The sequence below is a fragment of the Brienomyrus brachyistius genome, chromosome 4, assembly GCF_023856365.1.
Source record: "Brienomyrus brachyistius isolate T26 chromosome 4, BBRACH_0.4, whole genome shotgun sequence".
Lineage (NCBI taxonomy): Eukaryota > Metazoa > Chordata > Actinopteri > Osteoglossiformes > Mormyridae > Brienomyrus > Brienomyrus brachyistius.
Window position 1 is genome coordinate 13,777,140 of NC_064536.1, and position 20,401 is coordinate 13,797,540.

Below are 20,401 nucleotides of genomic sequence, written 5' to 3' on the forward strand. Positions count from 1 at the left end.
GCCGCCATTAAATCTGAGAGGGCCCCATTCACATTTCATAATTACACACATACATTTAACATAAAATGAGAGAACACGCCATTATCAACCGCAAATGTAAACTGGTTTGGGGGACGTTGGTGTGGAGTGAAAGAGCTACAAGAAAGCTGTATGGGTCGCGGTTGGTGAAACTTATTTCGGTTGCATCTCTTGCATAATGCGATAGCATACTTTATGGCGATAGCATACTTCATGACTGTTACGGACGCTGTTATCACGCATCCTGTGCCCCCCCCCCCCCCCACACACACACACACACACACACACACAGTGGCAGGGGGGCAAGCGCATAATGTAGCGCACTTCGAGCGAGTCCCTTTTTTCTCCCTGTCACTTTCGGAGTGGTGGCTGGGGATTTCATGCCCAAATTCGTGATCATTTCATCTCGGCGGATCTTAAAACCTCTAATATACCATTTTAGACTTGGGATCACAGAAGTATTTTCTGTCTGGGATTTATGAATTCGATTCATTACCGTTTAACGGAGTGTCAGCACTTGGGAAAGTTGATCGTGAAATATGAGGCGCTTACATTTCTTGGTTTTCCTTACTTTCACGTGCACTTCTGTAAGTACTGAATCGTTTTGTCTATCCGTTTTCTAATTCATTGTTTTAACCTCTAGAACTAACTTTCCAAAACGCAACATAGATGTAGTGTCTTGTGTAAAATTCTCTGCTGCTTAACTACCATCTAAAATTCCATGTGCACGTTCGTTATATGACATTTCATTTTAGAAATTACGTTTTACACTTATAAGTGATATTCCTCGTTGTAAAAAGAGTAGTGTCGATGTACACCTTGTTGACAGGTTTGAACGAACTGTTTTCACTTAACCCGAGGAGTAGAAAAAGATTTAACACAAGAAACCCGTCATAAACAGGAGCGGTTTTTACGATGTTTACATTTTTACTGGGGAGTGTATAGTCGCTGTTTTTCAGAGTTCATCTTCAACGCTCCATGCAATGAAGTTTTATGCAGTCGCGGATACCGATTTATCCTATTAAACTCGGACTCTTCGCTAATTAGTGGCGATTCTACAATTTCTGATATGATGTACTGTGATATATCTTTTACATGCCATCGCAACGCCTAATTGATAAGTAACTTAATTATAATAGGCCACTCGTTTGTTTGATTGTACGAAAATAAAATGTAAAATATTTATCTTAATTAACTCGTGGAAAATCAAAAGGACGTTGTATTCTATTTTTCAAGTTAGCCTGTTTAAAACTTCAGGAGTGAATTTCAGCTCTAGAAGGATAGTCATCGTTATCGTAACAATACGAAGGCACAGTTGGGGTTCTGTGAAAGGGGTGTGTGTCATTAAATATGTTATAATGAAAGAAGAACGTGATTGTATTACGTGTTCAAATTAATTATAAAGGTATTTAATAATCTGAAAATGTTCTTCGGTCTATCCATTTCTAGTTGCTTATCCTGGGCGATTCCAGGGGTACCTACAAGTTTAACTGGAACTTTTAAATTATAAAGCTATACTTTGGTTAAATAACCTTTCCTAAGGTACAAGAGCAGTTCCTCTTTCAGGAAACCAGACGTGCGACACACTTAAGCACCGCACTTCTGCGATGGATATTGTCTGGTCTTAAGCGCCACATTCTTTCCGGAGAGAGACGTTTCCTCTCTGACGATGAGCAGATCACCTCATTCACATCCTTTCACACACAAGTGGTCTAAGAGCCACATATTATGGTGTTTGAACAGAAAGGCAACGGAGTCGTGAAGGTTGTGCTTTGAACTGATGAGGCAGACGGCCCTTAATGAAGGAGTTTATAATAATAAACTCTTACCTTTCGGCAAATCACAATAGACGATGCACCATGTAGCTCATGTACCAAAGCAAACTGTGCTTTAAAATTAACCGTGGGTTGAAAAGGCTTCCTACTCGCGTAAGCACGTCTTTTCTACACGTTACCCATCATTTTCCTCACTGTTGTATATATGTCTTCTACAAAACAAGACAATATTGTAATTTATCTTTCCTTCCATGGCGTCTTACGTTTTGAGTAAGAAATAATTACTTGCAGGTTAATTTATCTGTGATAAAATGTAATTATTACACTGCACCCCGTAATATAGCCTAATTATTGTGGTATTACACAGGGATGGCTTATGGAGTATAAAGTTTCGCCATGAACAGCGCCTACAGTAATAAAATGTTCATTTACAACAGTTATATGTATAGGCAGTGTGGGGGCAGAATAAAAGAAACCATTGTCACGAACACATTTGTCTTTGTAATTAATAGTATGGGAGCCATTTATATAAATAGTATTAATTGTCTTATCCTATAGGATAAACAGATCGGTCTTATCCTACATCTCGTATCATGTTTCGTAACTATGACATTTATGTATGAAAAGTTTAGTTTGATCGTAAGGTATCTCGCTACACGTCTGTGTTGGTTGATAAGACGTGTATTCTGGTGATGCGGGAGATCAGCTTGTGGCTGCGGTAAGTGCGCTGCCGTTTCCGCAAGTTTCACGTACATACTGCGCGTCCAGCGCTGAGCGAAACATGAACGCGGCGTTAATGTTCGCCGGGTGCTGTCAAAAGTACGGCGCTTGCAGCAGATTGAAAGGTCGTTAATTGTATCTATCTAATTGCGCTTTTAAAAGCTCAAAAACTGCAAGAAACTACATGCAATAACTACGTGCGTGAAAGAACACTGTAAAAGGTAAGCATTTAAAAACATAGCAGCACTGTTAAGCAGCCCTGCACAGGTTCGGCCTGAAGAACGGATTATACCGGATGTGAACAACATAGCGCGTGTATAGGCTGCTATAGATACGCACTAGGGCAAAAATAAATGAGGATAGACCGGACATGTGGGGAGATTATAGTTTGTTTGAGGGGCGCTGTCTACCCTTCTGAAGAAGCCCCCGAGGTCACGGCCGATCTGCGAATCAGTCAGAAATGCATTCTCATTTTGGACATTTATGGAGGGGGGGGCAGGCTTCCCCCTGGGCCAGAGCATACAGTGACAGCAGAAGAGCAAGGTTACGAAACAGCTCAGGCCGTGCAGCACATCTGCCCGGGACAGATGGTGTCCACGCCGCGGCGGGCAGAGGGGCAGCTGTCTGACCGCTTGCCGCCCCTTTTAATCTTTGTTAAATTTGTTCTTTATTTAAAAAAAAAAAAAAAAAACGCCCCGGTCGGCTTGGCGGACAAACACAAACACGCCTCCGCTCACCTGCCGCGTGTGTTCGCTACCGGCCGGAATTTTACTAACACCCCCGGGGGCTTTTGATTACCGTGTGCTTTACAGAGACCAGACACTCTGTCCTCTGGGCACTACCCCTTGTTTCTGTACAGGTTGTCTCCCACCAAGAAACACGGGGCAAGGGGCACCCTGGGTGAGGTGCCAATCCATGGCAGACCACACACACTGTCGATGTTTATGTCTTTGTGGGGACTTCACATTGGTTTCAATGGGCATAACTCTAACCCTAACTATGACAGCCTTAACTTCTACCCACCCCTAACTTTAACCGTAAGTAACCAGACAAAATACCCATTTTTAGTTTTTTCATTGAACTCGTGGCTTTTGATAAAAGTGATCAGAAATATGTCCCCATGAGGTAAAAACTAACAGGTTGTATTACATTTCGGGTAAATCTACTCCTCACAATGTAATAATAACAAAAATGAAGACACACACAGGCACACACACAGGCACACACACAGGCACATACATATACAATAGAGAGGGGTGTTTTAATGCACAGGTTTACCTGGCCAGAAACCCAGCAGTTTCTCTTAAAAAGAGTCCTCAACTAACCTCATTTAATATAAATTTAAACCTAAAGTTGTTACCTGTCCCATATTTTATGGGATTGTCCCCGTATTAAAAAATAAAATGCTGCTTCTGAAAGTAATTTGTCCAGTATTTTCCAAAAAAAATCAAAATCACCCCCTGCTTGAAGTTTCACCATGTCGCCCATAATAGAGAGTAGCGGGGGGGGGGGGGGGGGGGGGTTTCCGGGGGGCCTCCGATCGTGTTACTATGGGCCATGCAGACACCAGTTCACCTAACCGCACTCAGGCGTGCATCTTGTAGTAGTGACAAGAATCAGATCTGAGAACGGCTCAGAAATTGACCTTTCACTTGTCGCCATCAGTATCTCCTTTTAAGGAAGTCCTGTAACTCCCCCGCATATCGGAGGGCTTGGCTCAGCATGGTCTCCCCTCGCTAGATGCCCCCAAAACCTTTTCGTTTCCAATACTGGCTGAAGTGTCATGTGACCATCTACATGCAGTCCCTGAAGTTTTCAGAGTTCTTTGTAAAATTGGACCCTTTGTGCTTTAAAAGTGCCCTCCATACATCAGATTACTTCCACATACGGTCCATTTTCAGTCCCATGAAACGGTCTCCAGTTATTAATATTTCTGGGGCCTAAGTTGAGCGCAGACGCAGAAGTGACATCTGCACGTCCCTCATTCCCTCTCACGTCGCTGTGTTCGAAACATGCCACGATGGTCGTTATTTAATTCTGGCGATTCGCTTTCTGAATGTTACGGAGAGAGGGGGCGCCGAAATGAGACAGCCAGATAAAAGGGGGGAGGCGGTCCTGCTCACAGGAGCTGTCGTGTAAAAGAAGAAGTGATGTCACTCTGTCTTCTGCATTGGCACTAACCGGCTGCCTGGCTTCCTGCAGGTAGCAGGGATGCACCCCAGGTGTAACTTCCTGCTGGAGCTGCAGAAGGAGGAGGAGGACTGCCATGCGCGGCTGCAAGCGCACAAGCCGCCAGCCCCTGCAGGTTGTTCACTGTCGTGCGCTCATCACAGCGATGGATCTGCAGGTGTTCACGGGCCACTGGCTGCTGCATTTCGATATAGGTCACATGCCTCTGAAGACCAAGGCATGCAGAAGATGCGATGAACGTTTGCTTGTGATCTTACGGCGCATGCGGTTTTTTTATGCGCGCGCATTTTCAAAGTCGCCCTCCTTGAGTACGTCGTTGTGCAGTGATTCTCGAGTGAAAAGTCCGGCTCGATAGATGGATCGCCTTCGTTCTGCAGATTGAAAGGAGAAAGGGGCGTGTCCTGTTGCCATGGCAGCGGCTCGTCTCATTTGGAGTCGTGCTTTATTTCCCACTGATTGCTTTGTTGTGACATGAACATCCTGTTTGTTTCTCGAGATGTAATAAATGACAAAAAAAACTATTTGTTTAAAAATAGTTCAACTGTATGAGGCTGATGACAGACACGCACGCAAATATGTTGACTGTCAAACTACACCGTCGTACCTCCCCAGTATAAGGTCTTGCTGAGATGGAACTAAACAGTATATCCACGGATGACTTACCAGGTCGAATAAAGAGGAGATTTAGTGTAGTTTAAATCAAGTATTGTAGAATATGGTGTCATCAAGTGTAAGCAAGCTTTTCGTGTGAATGGAACCCAGATGCTCAGCACTGGCACGTATGAAAACCGCGTGTTGCCTGTCGACACGCACTTCCGCCAGCCAGCTGGGGTTTAAATCCCGGTTGCTTTGTGTGTTTGTTCTAGACACACCCTGGAGCGAGGGGGGGAGTTTGCCTGTAGTGGCTTGTTTCTTAAGCTATATTTAACTCTGCCGTGTTTTCACGGCTAAGGCACGACCCCCATTAATCGATGGGTGGCAGTCCCACGCCTCGGCCATCAGCACGGGGTCGTGTCTGTCCCCCGTTAGCCAAACCCCGGTCGGCAGGCCTAAGATCACCCAGTCTGCGTTCAGCGTGGAACTTGGCACACCCAGCCGCCATCCCAAACAAAGCCTGGAATAGCAGCTGCCAGCGGACCAATTTAACGAGGTGGTTTTTAAATATTTTGGAGCCCAGGTCACGCATGCCGTTTGATCCCAGACATGTGTCCTGCAGTGAGTTTTTATTATGTACGTTTTTCTGATCCAACTGCCAGCAGTAGCTGCACTGCTGTCGTTGTGGAAACATGTAAACGGTGCGTGAGTGCCGCTACCGATGTGGCAGCATCACGTGCCGCTTCATGGTCGTCACGGTTACGTGAATGTTACGCCGGCCTCTGTAGGGGCTACTTATATGCAAAGATTGATCCTTCCCCCATTTCATGCCGTGATGTAAATTCTCCATGTCCGTTTATGACCCCAGTAGTATGAAATGATGTTATGTAACGATATCGGCATGTGGAAAGAATCCCTAGGGACATTGTACTTATGACAGTGACATTCCCACTTAACCCCTCTTGCCGATGGTGTCCTTGTTCCAGGGTGCCCAGGCCTCTGGGATAACATATCCTGCTGGCACCATGCCGAGGTCGGGGAGACCATCACCATTCCCTGCCCCCAGGTGCTCCGGAGCCTGTTCGGACGGAACGGTACCTCTCCGCAAACTTACGCTCACACTCTAGTGAAATGAATGCACTGGCATGTCATGTTACTCATCCCAGATGTTTTTGATGGGGGGGGGGGGGGGGGGTTTCTTTAGAAGTATCACTTTCGTTTTCGGCCTCATTGCTCGGAAATGAGGGCCAAGGTCACTTTGTGGGCGACACCATGCCCCCCTGCACCGGACCAGCGGCCAGATGAGTCGAGCGCGCTCTGGTCACAGGCCGTGCTCACTCGTGTCATGCAGTGAAGAGTGCTGTGAAATCCGTGCTCCCCGCTGCGTTACCGTGACGATGGCGCATCACCCTGCTCTGCTTAAATTTCATGCATTATTACTTTGTGCTCAGCAAGTAGTGACACTTAGGATTTTGGGCCCCATGAAGGCATATTATATTTGGCCCCCGACCCAGATCAATTGGATTATGTCCCAAATTATTTAGGGCCGCAGTCACTCGTTGGCCCTTGGAATCCTTAATTTTCCCCCCCTTTACGGCGCCCCCATGCACAGCTGCTGTCTGCGCAGCCAACAGGCCAGTTGAATACTGAATGAATTAGCTAGCTAAATGAATTAACATAAACAGAAAAATCCCCCCACTCCCCCTCCCATAAAACTCCCATATTTTGCAACCGAAATGTTGGCAGGTATGGTAGATGCTAATGAACAGGCTCTGGGTTGAGGAGAATTCTTTCTCTCGGTCATCTCTACTCATTTTTCGGTTCTAAGGCTCCGACAGAGTAAAGGCCACACGGTTCAGCTTTCCTGCTGTTCTGTTTGTATCTTTAATTTCCGTTAGTTTTCTCACTGCTAAATGACCACCCAAAGCTCGTGGCTTCCAGTGAGATTTAATATTCCCCTTCCTTCCGGCCGTGCTTTTTTGCCTATTGTCTTCGTATCCCAATGTTATCAATGATCTGCCCTCCCTCCCAGAAGGTCAGAGTCTGGGGGGGTGGGTTGCAATGGTGGATGCTTCTTCTCCACAGAGCACTGAGTCTCGATGGAATCTGCTAGCAGTGAAAGTTAGATCTATAAATCTAAAGTCCTAATCTGTGCCGAAAACAAGAGATCAAAGCATTCTATGGTAGACCAGATCACAGCCATACCTGGACCTAAATGCATTGTGGGATAGAATTTCCCAAGCTGTCAGCAGTTTTGGAACAGTGCATTGTGGGATTTTATGGGAATGTAGTTGTTGTATGACACATGCATTGTGGGTAGAGTGTCGAATAGTAATTTTTTGGGGATGAGTGCATTGTTGGATGCAAACCCAACATGTCAGTCTTGGATGTTGCATAGAGTAAATCCATAGCAGTTTGAGGACCACGACTTGACCTGCTTCCCATCTCCATCCTCTAGCAGAAGTTCTTGAAGACCTAAACAGATGACTGGTGAAGTTTACATTCCCCTTTTAAGTGCCCTCATGTTGCACACCAGGAGATGTTCTCCATATTCCTCCATGCCCAGCGGGGGGGAGAGACATTAAATATTTGTTCTGCCCCGCTTGCCAGCCTAGATTCAGTAAGATATTTACGCAGCCGCCGCTGTGAAGAGAGCTTCGGCCAGGTGCCACGACTGCTTCAAGCAGATAAGGCGTTGCGTAAATGATGGAACACGCTGAGGTGATGGTGGCATGGCGAGAATACCTTCAGAGCGCCGGGTGAAATGAAATGTGAAGGGAAAACATCTGGTACCTTCTATGCTCAATACAGAGATTGGAAGCTGAGCAAGAAAGGGTTTCCTTGCAGGCATTTTCCTGGAAGTGAGGATGTTCTCCTTAATCTGGTGGTCATACTTGGTTGAGACCATAAACAGTTTAGGGAGACGGTGGAGGTGGCCAGCTGAGATTGACATGGCTTATCTGCTTCTCTCCAGGAAACATCAGCAGAAACTGCACAGTGGGAGGGTGGTCCGACGTCTTCCCGGCCGTAGCCAGTGTCTGCGGATCCGAGGAACGGCCAGATAAGGTATGCGTGCATGCCGTGTGGGAAATAGGATCGATCTGGGGTGTGGCACATGGGAAGTGAAGCGGGATCGAGGCGTGTGCTGCCAGTGTGATCTGTCTGCATAGCGAACAAACGCTATCGACCCACACCCACACCGCCCAGCTGCAAGAGGAACCCAATACAGAGAAAAACTCATAAGCGGTTTATGTCTCTGGTGTCTTGATGCTGCCCCGCAGTGTTTATGCTGGGGATGTCTGCTGATGGGGTGAGGAGGTGTTCCGTAAACCCTGCTGATGATGTCATATGTCTCTTTCGGTCTCCGTGCGGTTTCCATGGCCCCGGGGAAACACCCCATGAGGCAGCAGTGTTGTCACTCTCCTGCCAATGATCTTGTGTTCACTGCCTGACTTTAGTCATGGATGAAACACAGGCATCACAGCCCAGGCTCTCTGGGGTTCGTCCCAGCATGCTCTGTGGCAGAGCTGATCGATATAGGTCGACGTCACCTGGTTCACGACCCCGGCTAGGGGTCAGAGGAGCCACCTGATTGGAACCGCCTATAGGATTTGCCCAAAACTTGCTCACACATCTCTCTGAACTCTGGTTCAGGAGCTTCATCAGTCATCCTCATTAAGTGTTTCCGCTTGAGCTCAGTGATAATAGAGTGAAAATAGAGGTCTGTCAAGGGACCGTTTCTGCCAGTGTCTCACATACGTTCTCTTCTGAATGCAGATGCTCCTCTACTTAGGAACTTTCAACTTACCAACTTTCAGACATACGAACGAAGAGGACTGTAAGTCCAAATTGTGTTCGTTGGGCTCCCGTTTCCTGTCCGCAACATCAATTGTTTTTTTCTGCTTGCCAATTCCGCCTAGTACGAATTCTGGCCACTTCGCCCGCCGTGCAGCAGAGTAGCGTGCGAACTCCCAGCATCCTAGTTCTTTGTACTGGCGTATACCCTTAAAATGATTTTGAATAACGACTTTCGGATATTTCAAATTACTAACGGCCATACGGAATGTATCTCGTTCGTAAGTAGAGGAACGTCTGTACATCCCTGTCTACTCTCGGATATCGTTTTGCTGCTGAGACGCCATACATGTCCTTCCACAGCCTGTAGCCCCAAACCTCTCCTCCAACCAGAATGTGATGTGTATATATATATGTAAAAATTTTAGCTTGGAGGTTATAAAAAATGCAGACCTGACCCTGTTCCCTGGAGACAGTCAGCCTGTTCTCTGTGTTGCCCTGTCCTGCAGGTTTAATAATGTTTCCCTTCAGGGGAAAGTCTTATTTAAAACTCTGAGATCCATGCAGTATGTGGAGAGTATGAAGCGGCATCCTCACGAGCCCAGGCTTTGTTTATTGGCTTTTCTTATTTTTTTTGCATTTTATTTATTTATCAGACGTTTTTTTCCAAAGCGATGTGTATTTTTTCAGAAGGCGGGGTCAGTCGGTCCCTAGAGCTGTCGGGGTTAGGGGCTCTGCTCCAGGCTCCAACTGTGAAATCAAACTGCCAACACGGTCATATAAAGTACCTCCAGACCCCGCCAGTCATTGTCTTAGCAGCTCACATGGAGAACATTTTGAATACTGGTACCGGTAGTGTTTGTTTACACAGTCACTGATTAGCTGGTCGATCTCGGAACCCCTCCCAGCTCCAGAACATAGAAGAACAACGTGTGCCAGTGGGTTTCAGAATCGGTTTTTTGGGCCAGTATTGAACGACAAGGTTGCTGCATGAAACGAGAGGTTTCAGTCTCCCCGCCCCAGTCCTGGACCTGCAATGGCAGAACTGGGTCAAAGGCCCTGGCTCCTGCTGGCAGTGGTCGATGACCCCCCCCCCCCAGTCCCCAAAGATCAGCTCCCTCGCAGGAAGTGGACCCGCAGCAGGCTGAGGCCTGGTGGGGCTGTTTTCGGAGACACCCCCAGTTCCCACATCTAGAGCGCAATTGGCCTTTCCCAGTGTGTCACTGCATCCGTTGAAATGCAGTGAAAACGGGCATCAGCTTCTACACGTCCCTGGCCGCGCTGTTCGTCATGAGATAGACCGCAAGCTTGCAGTCAACCTGTATCTGATAAGCCTTATAAAAATGGAATGTGGATGTAGCAGTCTTGCGGAAGTTTGCTGCAAACTGGAAATCAGACAGCCTAATTAAAATAATTAAGACAGTCTGGACAGGTAGCACACATTCATCCATCCATCCATTCACTGCACTCCTATGGGCAATTTAGTAACTCCAATTAGCCTCAGCATGTTTTTGAACTGTGGGGGGAAACCGGAGTACCCGGAGGAAACCCGATGATGATAATAATAATAATAATAATAATAATAATAATAATAATAATAATAATAAATGTTTTAATGTATTTGCTTTACTATTCGTTAGAAAATGCATTTTTATTTGAATCCCTTGGCTGTTTCAGTAGCAAAAAGAGAAAGAGGAACTAAATCAGCTCAGGTGGACATAAGCTGTGGGGTCGCGACCTTCTCATGAGCCGGCGAGGGAAAACTTTCTGGCACTTTTTAAAGAGCCTCCCGGGTCACCCACAAAAGAATACAGCAGGTGTGAGGAGGAAGGTGGACAACCGCACCACCCCCACTGTGTTTGACTTAAAGGAAAGGCTCCCTACAGTCTCTCTGCCCCCCCGCTAGAGATAACGGCTCAATGATGGGGGTCAGATGTGACCCCGGACTATTTGAATCCCCATGACATTTATCGTATATTGGTGGCATTGTCAGATAAGAAGGAGAGGGCTAGCCTTTGATACGTAAGACTCTGTAGTTGCTGTTTTCATTGTATGTGTCTCAGAGGATGCCTGATAGGCTTTGGGTCCCAACAGTTGTGTTGCTATGGTAACGGGGACCAAAAGAAAAGTCAGTGTTTACATACTGAGTGTTTGAAAATGATGACCATTGATATGCAGTAGTAGATGTATAACTGTAGCCATATTGTTATATTATTGTGGGGGCAGTGGTGACCTAATGGTTAGGCAAATGTGCTTGTGATTGGAAGGTTGCTGGTTTGAATTCCCCGATGCACTGCTCCCTGGGTGCTACATAATAGCCGCCCCCTGCTGTGTCACATATGAATTAAATGCAGAGGATGCATTTTGATGTCATGTGCTGTGATGTGTCAACAATGACAATGAATCACTTTAGAATATTTAGACAGTGGGGTAATTTGTGCAGGTGTGTTACTGGATTAAGTGTGGGAGAAAGCTGCATGCAGTCATCTAAGGGTGAGATTAAACGCGACTGACTTCCTTTCCCCTCATAGCTTATGTTTTTCACGGTGGTGAAGACCCTGTACACTCTGGGACACAGTCTGTCCCTGATCGCACTCACCACAGGAGGTGCCATCCTCTGTCTCTTCAGGTAAGTTCGAGGCAGATTTTTTTAGCTATAATAATGAATTTTCTTAAGTTAAACAAAAGGATAACCTATTCAAAGACTTATTGAGCCTTGAAGGATTCGATGAACTTGGAGATTTGAACCAGCAACCTCTCAGTCAACGAACTGAATAGTGCCCACCCTACGGTATTTGTGCTTGGATGTCGTCACCGCAGGAAGCTGCACTGCACGCGGAACTTCATCCACCTGAACCTCTTCTTCTCCTTCATCCTGAGAGCAGTCGCCGTCCTGGTGAAAGACGGGGTCCTTTTTTCCTACAGCTCTGACTGCTCGGACAAACTGTCTCTGGTCAGTTCCACTGTGTTTCTTTGGCCCTTGTATATTGTTCAGCTGTTGTGGCCTGCCAAGGTTTTTCACATTAAACTTAATTCCATATTACTTTTACCCACGACAAAGCTAAACCAAATTTTCCCTTGAAGTAATTCTGAGCGAACTTAAATTTAACAAGATTTTATTTAGATACAGACGCTCCTCTACTTACGAACGAGATACGTTCGTAACTTGAAATGTTCGTAAGTCGTTATTCAACATCCTTTTAAGGCTATATGGAAGTACAAAGAACTAGGATGCTGGGAGTTCGCACGCTATGCTGCTGTGCAGCGGGAGTAGCGGCCAGAAGTCGTACTGGGCGGGATTGGCGCGCAGAAAAAAAAATTGGGAGCCCAATGAACACAATTTGGACTTACGGTCCTCTTCGTTCGTATGTCTGAAAGTTCATAAGTTGAAAGTTCGTAACTAGAGGAGCGTCTGTATTGGCATCTTGTCTAAGGTAACCCCTAATGAACGCCCCGTGGTGCCTAGGAGAGGGCCCCCGACAAAAGCTGACATTTTACTAGCTAAATCTGATAAATGTTAGAGCTGAACATGTCACTGGATCAGTGACATGTGATTTACATTAGCCTAGAGTTATGGCAATCTAACGGGGACATTCACTTAATCTCTGTAACCGTTGGCTCGTCCACATTCTCAAGGGCATTCTCGCCCTGAACAGTGGGCCAATGACAGACTCCAGAGAGGCACCAGGCAGGAACTGAGCGAACACAAATCCAATGTAAACGCAAATTATCATGGAGCCAGTTTGATGATGGTGGAAAAAAAAAAGAAAAAAAAAATGAGAGCAAGGAGCACGTTACTTTGATAAGATCAATATATTTTAATTCTGGCCAGCTGGATTTTGTCTGAACACAGCTATCCGCCGCCCATATTTACATTTATATGTTCTCTGTTAATGTTTTAAATCTGTGTTGCAGTTATATTCTCTGCAGTTTGGCTTTTCCATCAACCATTGTGAATATTGTTTTGATCACTCTAAAGTCAGATTTAATAAAGATAACACTGTTTATGTTCCCAAAGAGAATTTCATTATAGCACATGGTAGAAAGGGCTGCCCTGCTTACTAGCCTAAAGACAAACCTAATGTGTCTCCTTTTGTGGGTATGAGCCGAACATCATCCATCCATCCATCCATCCATTCGTCTTCCAACCACTGACTCAGTACTGGGTCACAGGGGAGCCAGACGCCTGGTCTTAAAACAGAAGGCTCACTGGCACTGGAAAACTCTAAGCAAGATCGTTGAATTTTATTCCGAGTCTAATGAAGTAGACGTTCAATTATTCAAATGATTATTTGGTAGCACTTTACCTGAGGGGACGCAAGTACCTTATGAACTCAGATACTATCCAAGTATAAATCATGAACAAATATAGTAACTGCATGAAAAACATGAACCGATATGAATATGGGATCAGTACGTAACTAACACTTAGTTTGTGGTTAATTAATACATTAAGTAACAGTGTAACTACTACATTATTTGTGCCCCCTCAAGTATAGTGTTACTTATTATCTTTAAATTACTCGCGATAATTTGGCTTCAGGCCAATAAAAACGCCATGTTCTGGATGTCGTTCTAAATGCTTCTAGTCCCACCCTTTTCAGATTGGCTGCAGGACCTGCGTCGTGTTCTGGCATTACTTCATTGTGGCCAACTTCTTCTGGCTCCTAGTGGAGGGCCTGTATCTCCACACGCTGCTGGTGACGATGTTCCTGGAAAACAAACGCTTCGTCATCTATCTGCTCATCGGCTGGGGTAAGAACCGCCTTCGCCTGCTACTCCATATTCGGGGTCAACTGGACCCCTTCCTGCGGCGGGATATATCAATATCCACACTTACGCGTGCCTGTTTCATGTTACTTACACAATCTGACTTTTAAAGATATTATCAGCTTATAAAGGCTTGTTAGGCGCGTGTGGTAAGTCAGTGGAATAGAATTCAGCCATAAAAGTTGGAATAAAACTGGAAATCATAACACTAGGAGCAGTTACACTCTTTAAAAGTTGAGTGGCCAATGAAAGTGGATTCATCAACATACAGGTCCTCCTTTGAGCGCTAACGTACATTTCTTCGCGCAGGGTTCCCCACCATATTCGTACTTGCGTGGATTACAGCGAGAATTTATCTGGAGGACACCGGGTAAGAAGCAGGCGTCGTAAATGTAATTCGACTCACTTGCGTTCATTTTGATGATTTGCAGAAATACTAGAGCGACAACGGTAGCAACAGCGTCCTCATTTAGCTGAACTTCGTACGTTAAACTCATTCATGGGATTAAGCGGGTGCCGCTGAAGCGTTTTTAAATATCGGCTTTTCATGTCCGTTTTCAGATGCTGGGAGAGGAATGAAATTGCGGTTCCATACTGGGTGATCAATTGTCCAATCATGATTTCCATCATGGTGAGTCTCCATGTGACGGGATTAACCGGAGTTCCGGCACACTCAGCTGGCTCTCAGAATAAGCTACTAGCACATTACTTTCCTCTTTATACTTGAAGCCCCCCCCCTTCCCCCAAATCTAGTCCAGCTGTCATGATGTATTAATTTATTTCATAAGTAAATTTAACAGGGTTTAACAGAGTACTCCAAGCCAGGTGATTTCCGTACAGCAGGATGAGGTTTGTTTAGGTAGTATCCTGGTCTGTTTTGGATTGGAGCTGGGGTGGTAAACCCTCGTTCATTGAGGGATTCCGGATCGGCTTATTTTCAATCCACTTTAGTGAACCTTTTTATTAGCTAGCATCAAGGTGTAAATTTATTCTAAAGGGAACACATCTCGCTGTGGATTTCCACGGAGAACTTGTCACCAAAGGTGGTCGTATACTCCAAAGGACATCTCAACAAAACGAAAATGAACACGTCGGTAGAAACAACCTGTAGCATACTTAAAACGAAGACACTATTTAGCTTATTCTAGGTCATGCCACAACCCTACAACGTTGCCGATGTAGCAGACCTCCCGACAATTCGACAATTTACACGACAAACATTCCACAGTTACAACATTTACAATTAACATAAACAATGGAATACATATTAATTGACATTATTTAAATATACGGGTGGTGAGGCGCAAAGGATGCTGGTGACTGCATAATTAGTCCTGCTGACCAATCCCGTGGCATTCCATTTGTGTCAGCTAATCAGGGACAGTGGGCAGGAACAGAACAAACGACATAGATTCCAACGATTTTGTTTGAAGTATTCGGCCAGTTCAAGCGACCTTCTTAATTTGTTCTGATCCCACCCACCGTCCTCGATTAGCTGACAGGAACGGGATGCCGCGGAGTTGGTCAGCAGGACTGATTATGCAGTTCCCAGCATCCTTTGCACGTTGGAGAATTCACAAAAGGCTCCGTGTGTTAATGGATTTCTGCTGACGCTGTTTGCCCAGTCTTGAACGCAGCAGAATGTCTCATGCTAGATGAAACTTTCACAGCTGAATTTGCTATTTGGTGGTGGGGGGGCAAGCCAGATAAAAGTGAAACTGTGTCTCCTAGTGGATGTTGGACGTTGCCATGGAAACTGTGCACCACCCATCCATCTCCCTTTCTGTCCCCTACAGGTGAACTTTGTCATTTTCATCAGCATAATAAGAATCCTGGTCCAGAAGCTGATATGCCCTGTTGTGGGTGGCAAAGATCAGTCTCAGTACAGGTGAGGAAATCCGCTGGAGGGGTGAGGCACACGGCCGAGGATAAATTGTATGAATTTAAGCTCCAGGCTGTGTGGGGAAGAAAAAAGGTTTAATAATTGAAGAACTTCAGTGTGTGAGGGTTAAGTACATTCTTTTGTTTTGAAGCATAGCAGGTCTATTGGTGGGAAGAAATGTCTTTTGCTGTTGTTAAAATACCTTTATTTGTGTTAACAAAGCTTGATAGTGTTGCATGGTCTAACTCCTCGCTGAGTGGTGCTGGGAGGGAGGTCACCGGCACGCTGACAGCCAGTATCCCTTCTGGGAGCATATTTACGCTGTGCTGTGGAAGCTTTCGTTTTTTTTTTAGGTCGAGAACTCGACGAAGGCAGAGAATAAATCTTTGTCATTTATTGGGGGTGGGGGAGATGGCCGGAATTGTTAACAGGCCTCTGAATGCTTATTATCTTCCAGACCATGAGCATTTTCATGCCCAAGCAGCCCAGAAAGGGGAATGCTGTGACCCGAGTTTGTACATTTGCAGCTTATTCGGTGTAATTACATTTCAATCGTTAATGTAACAGGTGGGGGCAGTGCCAACGCGAGGGTTGTAGGTATTATCTGTACGTTCTAGTTTCCTCTCGTAGTGCAAACGCCTCTAGTTTGGCGAATGGTGACTCTAAATTGCCCATGATGCCTCGTGATGAACTCGCATAGCTAAATTAGGACGGACCCATGAAAATGAGCCGTCTCCTGGGTGCTGAGGTCTGCGCTGTAGAAACGACCATCGTTCTTCCAGTTTTTTTTCTTCCTGGAAATAAGTAGTAAGTGCGTTAAACAACGACTGTCATGGACACAATCGGGAAGTGTGCTAATTCTCCGCTCAGTCTGGGCAAAGTGTGGATGGATCCATCAAGTATCTTTAATTTTACGGTGCCACTTGGGTAAGGATCTAAGAGCTGAGAAGACTATTCCTCAGACAAACAAAAGTAAATAAGCAGCAATACAACATGACCCCCCCTGGGTTAAAAATAAAAAAGCCACTGGACAATAATTGCAATATAAAAACCACAATTATATAAAGTTATATAAAAGGTCAGTGGCACCTGGAACAAACGAGGGTTTAAATCTGTTTGTCCTGTATCCCAGCTAACAGGGAACCTTATGCGAAAGTCTTCTGAAAGTTGGCCAATAATGTTCTCAATATAACGTTAATGAAATATTATTTCCACATATTACATTTTCACAAGGGGGCAGCATGGTGGTGCAGTGGTTAGCACTGTTGCCTCACACCTCTGGGACCCGGGTTCGAGTCTCCGCCTGGGCCACATGTGTGCGGAGTTTGCATGTTCTCCCCATGTCGTCGTGGGGTTTCCTCCGGGTACTCCGGTTTCCCCCCCACAGTCCAAAAACATGCTAAGGCTAATTGGACTTGCTAAATTGCCCATAGGAATGCATGTGAGAGTGAATGGTGTGAGAGTGTGCCCTGCGATGGGCTGGCCCCCCATCCTGGGTTGTTCCCTGCCTCGTGCCCATTGCTTCCGGGATAGGCTCCGGACCCCCCCCCGTGACCCAGTAGGATAAGCGGTTTGGAAGATGGATGGATGGACATTTTCACAAAGGTCCTGTCAGTGTTAGCGCAATAACACAATTCATTTTAACACAATTAATGTAGAAAAAAAAATAGCTCTACAATAAATATAATTTTATAAAGGTTTTATGTGTATATTGTGAAGGTGACACCCAGACTTCATGGCGTTAAAGGTGTAAAGTGACCGTGATGCTGCAGCTCTATCAGGCCTTTTGTTTGTTTGGTGACTTTGTTAGTCTTAGTTGTAGTAGTGGAACAACATTCTGGGACCATCAGGAAAACTGAACACTATGAACGTTTCCATACCTTAATTGTGACATTCAGTAAATGTTCCAAGAACGAAAAATTGTTAGCAGGGATATCGACAAATTATATCGATGGAAGGAACTTAAACTTTTTGCGCGGTGGCAGCTAGGGTCAGCTAGGATTGACTGAACCTTCTTCAATGTCTTGACCTTGAAGTCATTGAAGGTCATACCCACAGCTTTGCTGCACAAGGCTCCCACCCGACCTGCCTGAAATGCTGGCTTCTGTTATTTCAGGAGGCTTGCCAAGTCTACGCTGCTCCTCATCCCCCTCTTCGGTGTGCATTACGTGCTTTCTGTGTCACTGAATGAGTCCATGGTCGAGTACAAAATATTTCTGGAACTGGCCATTGGATCGTTTCAGGTAAAGCAGCTACCTGGTTCATTTTGGTATTACTGTAGTGTGCTTGCTTTTTTTAACATGAATATGTTTTACTTTGTGTTTTGATCACAGGGCTTGGTCGTTGCCATTCTTTACTGCTTTTTAAACAGTGAGGTGAGAAGTCTGTTTAATATCCTGTTTTTTATACAATAACTTTAAATACATGGTGATTTATTGAAAGTAAAATCAGTTCTATAAACTTTTTCCTTTAGTCTCAACATGAACATGTGTTGTAAAAGACCCTGCCATTAGAAGTATTATTGAATTTTTGTTTAGCAACCAATGTTGCCTGTGTAGCTACAGAGACCAGTTATCTGCCCTGCTAACACAATGACATCATAATACACAATGCTAACATAATGCATGCTAAGACAACACTATGCTAACACAAAGTCATGCTAATGCACAAAGGTAACATAACTCAATACCATGCTAACACAAAGTCATGCTAAAGCTCAATGCTAACACAACTATGCTAATACAACACTATGCTAGCTCAAAGTCATGGTGAGACAACCTCACGCTAACTCAACACCATGCTAAAACAAAGTCATGCTAACATGAAACCATACTAACACTAGACCATTCTAATGCAATGCTGTGTTAACACGTCATTGGTCTAACACATGTCTCCATTTGTCCCCTTGGCGTTGGCCCAGGTGCAGGGGGAGCTACGCAGGAAGTGGGAAAGTATGAGTCTGAGCTGCAGGCCGGGGCAGGACTACAGCTTCCACAGCTACTGCGTGTCTCAGAACGGCCCTGACAATGTGCAGCAGAACCAACGACACTCTCGGGCCCCGTCCTTTATGCAGACTGAGAGCACGGATTTGTGACAGGCAGGGTGTTCCTCTGTGGGGGCCTTTCCTTAGGCCCCTGACGAAGCATAGAACATCCCTTCCTAGGCTTTAGTGTGAAGAGTGGAGACCAGTCGGTTAAGTGCGTGTTTGTGGACAAACTAAAGACATGCACTGTTATATCCCAAAATGTTCTCTCAATTAGACTGTCTGCTGGTTAATAATTCAGCTACATCTATAATTAAGCTACATGTAGTTATTCAGAATCACAGTCAATAGTTATCCTGCTTACAAGTCTAGGAAAAACTGTCAGTTTTCATCCGGTTGTACTTGTCGTAAACCACATGAATTCATGAGAATGAGGCACCAGAGAGTGACAGATGTTATACGTCGACTTGTTAACTGGCCGGTGTTCCTAAGTGATGGAATTTTGCCAAGGACATTCCAAGCAGATTATTCTTCTTTTTGGAAGTAGTGTCCTCTGTGACAGATGCGAGCCAGCTGTATTACGAGGTAATCGTGACTAAAGAAGATGTACATTAAGATATCACCTAACATCATGTGACGGAGTTGCACACTTGACAGTGAAGAGATCTAACAGGGATTTGACCTGTACACCAACTCCTAGTTGAACCTATAAGACTGTCTGTTACTGGTGCTGCTTGGGTATGTCCTGTTCATCAAGCATAAAAGTGGGAAAGTCAAACGAGTCAATGGTTCATCTAAGCAGGTCAGACAACACAAAGCTGAGAGGTGCAGTGGTCAACCTGCTCGGAACTAGTGTGACAAGTTATCTTGGTGCTTTGTGTATTTCTTCATTTTCAGCCAATTTCACTTGCCATACTTGCTGAGAGATGTTTTTAGACAAATTTTTCTTCCATTTTCACTTCTGGGATTGATTTTTTTTGTTTATTATAGCAAATGCCACATGCTTGCACAGAAATGACAGGCAACGCTTTACATGAACTGCACTTTCATAATGCCTTTATAAATACAACCCCGTTTCCGAAAAAGTTGAGAAACTGTGTGAAATGTAAATTAAAAACAGAATGCAATGACTTGCAAATCGTATAGACCCATATTTAGTTGAAAATAGAACAATGACAACATATCAAATGTTGAAGCCAAGAAATTGGATTTATGGCAAATATATGCTCAATATGAATTTGATGCCAACAAGACATTTCAAAAACTCTACCATGCAAAATTATCTTGTGCGCATGCGAACGTATGTCGTGCCTAAGTGAAAGTCATGCTCATGATGAAGTATCTCATGCGCACGCGAACGCAAGATCATTTAAATTTTTTGCACAGGTCACTTCAGGGGCTCGATATAAATTGGGTATATATTTGTCATAAAACAATACAGTTTCTCAGTTTCAACATTTGATATGTTGTCTTTTTTCTATGTCGAATTAAATATGGGTTTATATGATTTGTAAATTCTGTTTTTATTTACATTTTGCACTTTTAATTACTTTTTGGAAATGAGCCTGTGTGTGTGTGTGTGTGTGTATATATATATATATCGTAGAACGTTATATTGCTAGAACATTACGTGCACCTTCATAATGCATTCATAGAACATTCATAAGTAGCACA

General features: G+C 44.7%; 1 protein-coding gene across 4 annotated transcripts; it reads left to right on the forward strand.

Annotated features, from left to right (window-relative positions):
* The first annotated feature begins 332 nt into the window (after positions 1 to 332).
* vipr2 (vasoactive intestinal peptide receptor 2) lies at positions 333 to 20,338 on the forward strand. Of its 4 annotated transcripts, none has more exons than XM_049012383.1 (13): positions 333 to 605; positions 4,716 to 4,860; positions 6,284 to 6,391; positions 8,272 to 8,363; positions 11,624 to 11,721; positions 11,913 to 12,045; positions 13,697 to 13,847; positions 14,172 to 14,232; positions 14,424 to 14,493; positions 15,659 to 15,750; positions 17,861 to 17,987; positions 18,078 to 18,119; positions 18,665 to 20,338. In XM_049012383.1, exons 1-13 carry the CDS (start codon positions 558 to 560, stop codon positions 18,836 to 18,838), a joined length of 1,341 nt encoding a protein of 446 aa, XP_048868340.1. In that variant the 5' UTR covers positions 333 to 557; the 3' UTR covers positions 18,839 to 20,338. The 4 variants fall into 4 exon arrangements, with proteins under 4 accessions (XP_048868340.1, XP_048868341.1, XP_048868343.1 ...); XM_049012384.1 differs by having other exon boundaries at positions 4,716 to 4,818; XM_049012385.1 differs by lacking the exon at positions 333 to 605 and adding an exon at positions 795 to 2,734.
* The last annotated feature ends 63 nt before the right edge of the window (positions 20,339 to 20,401 follow it).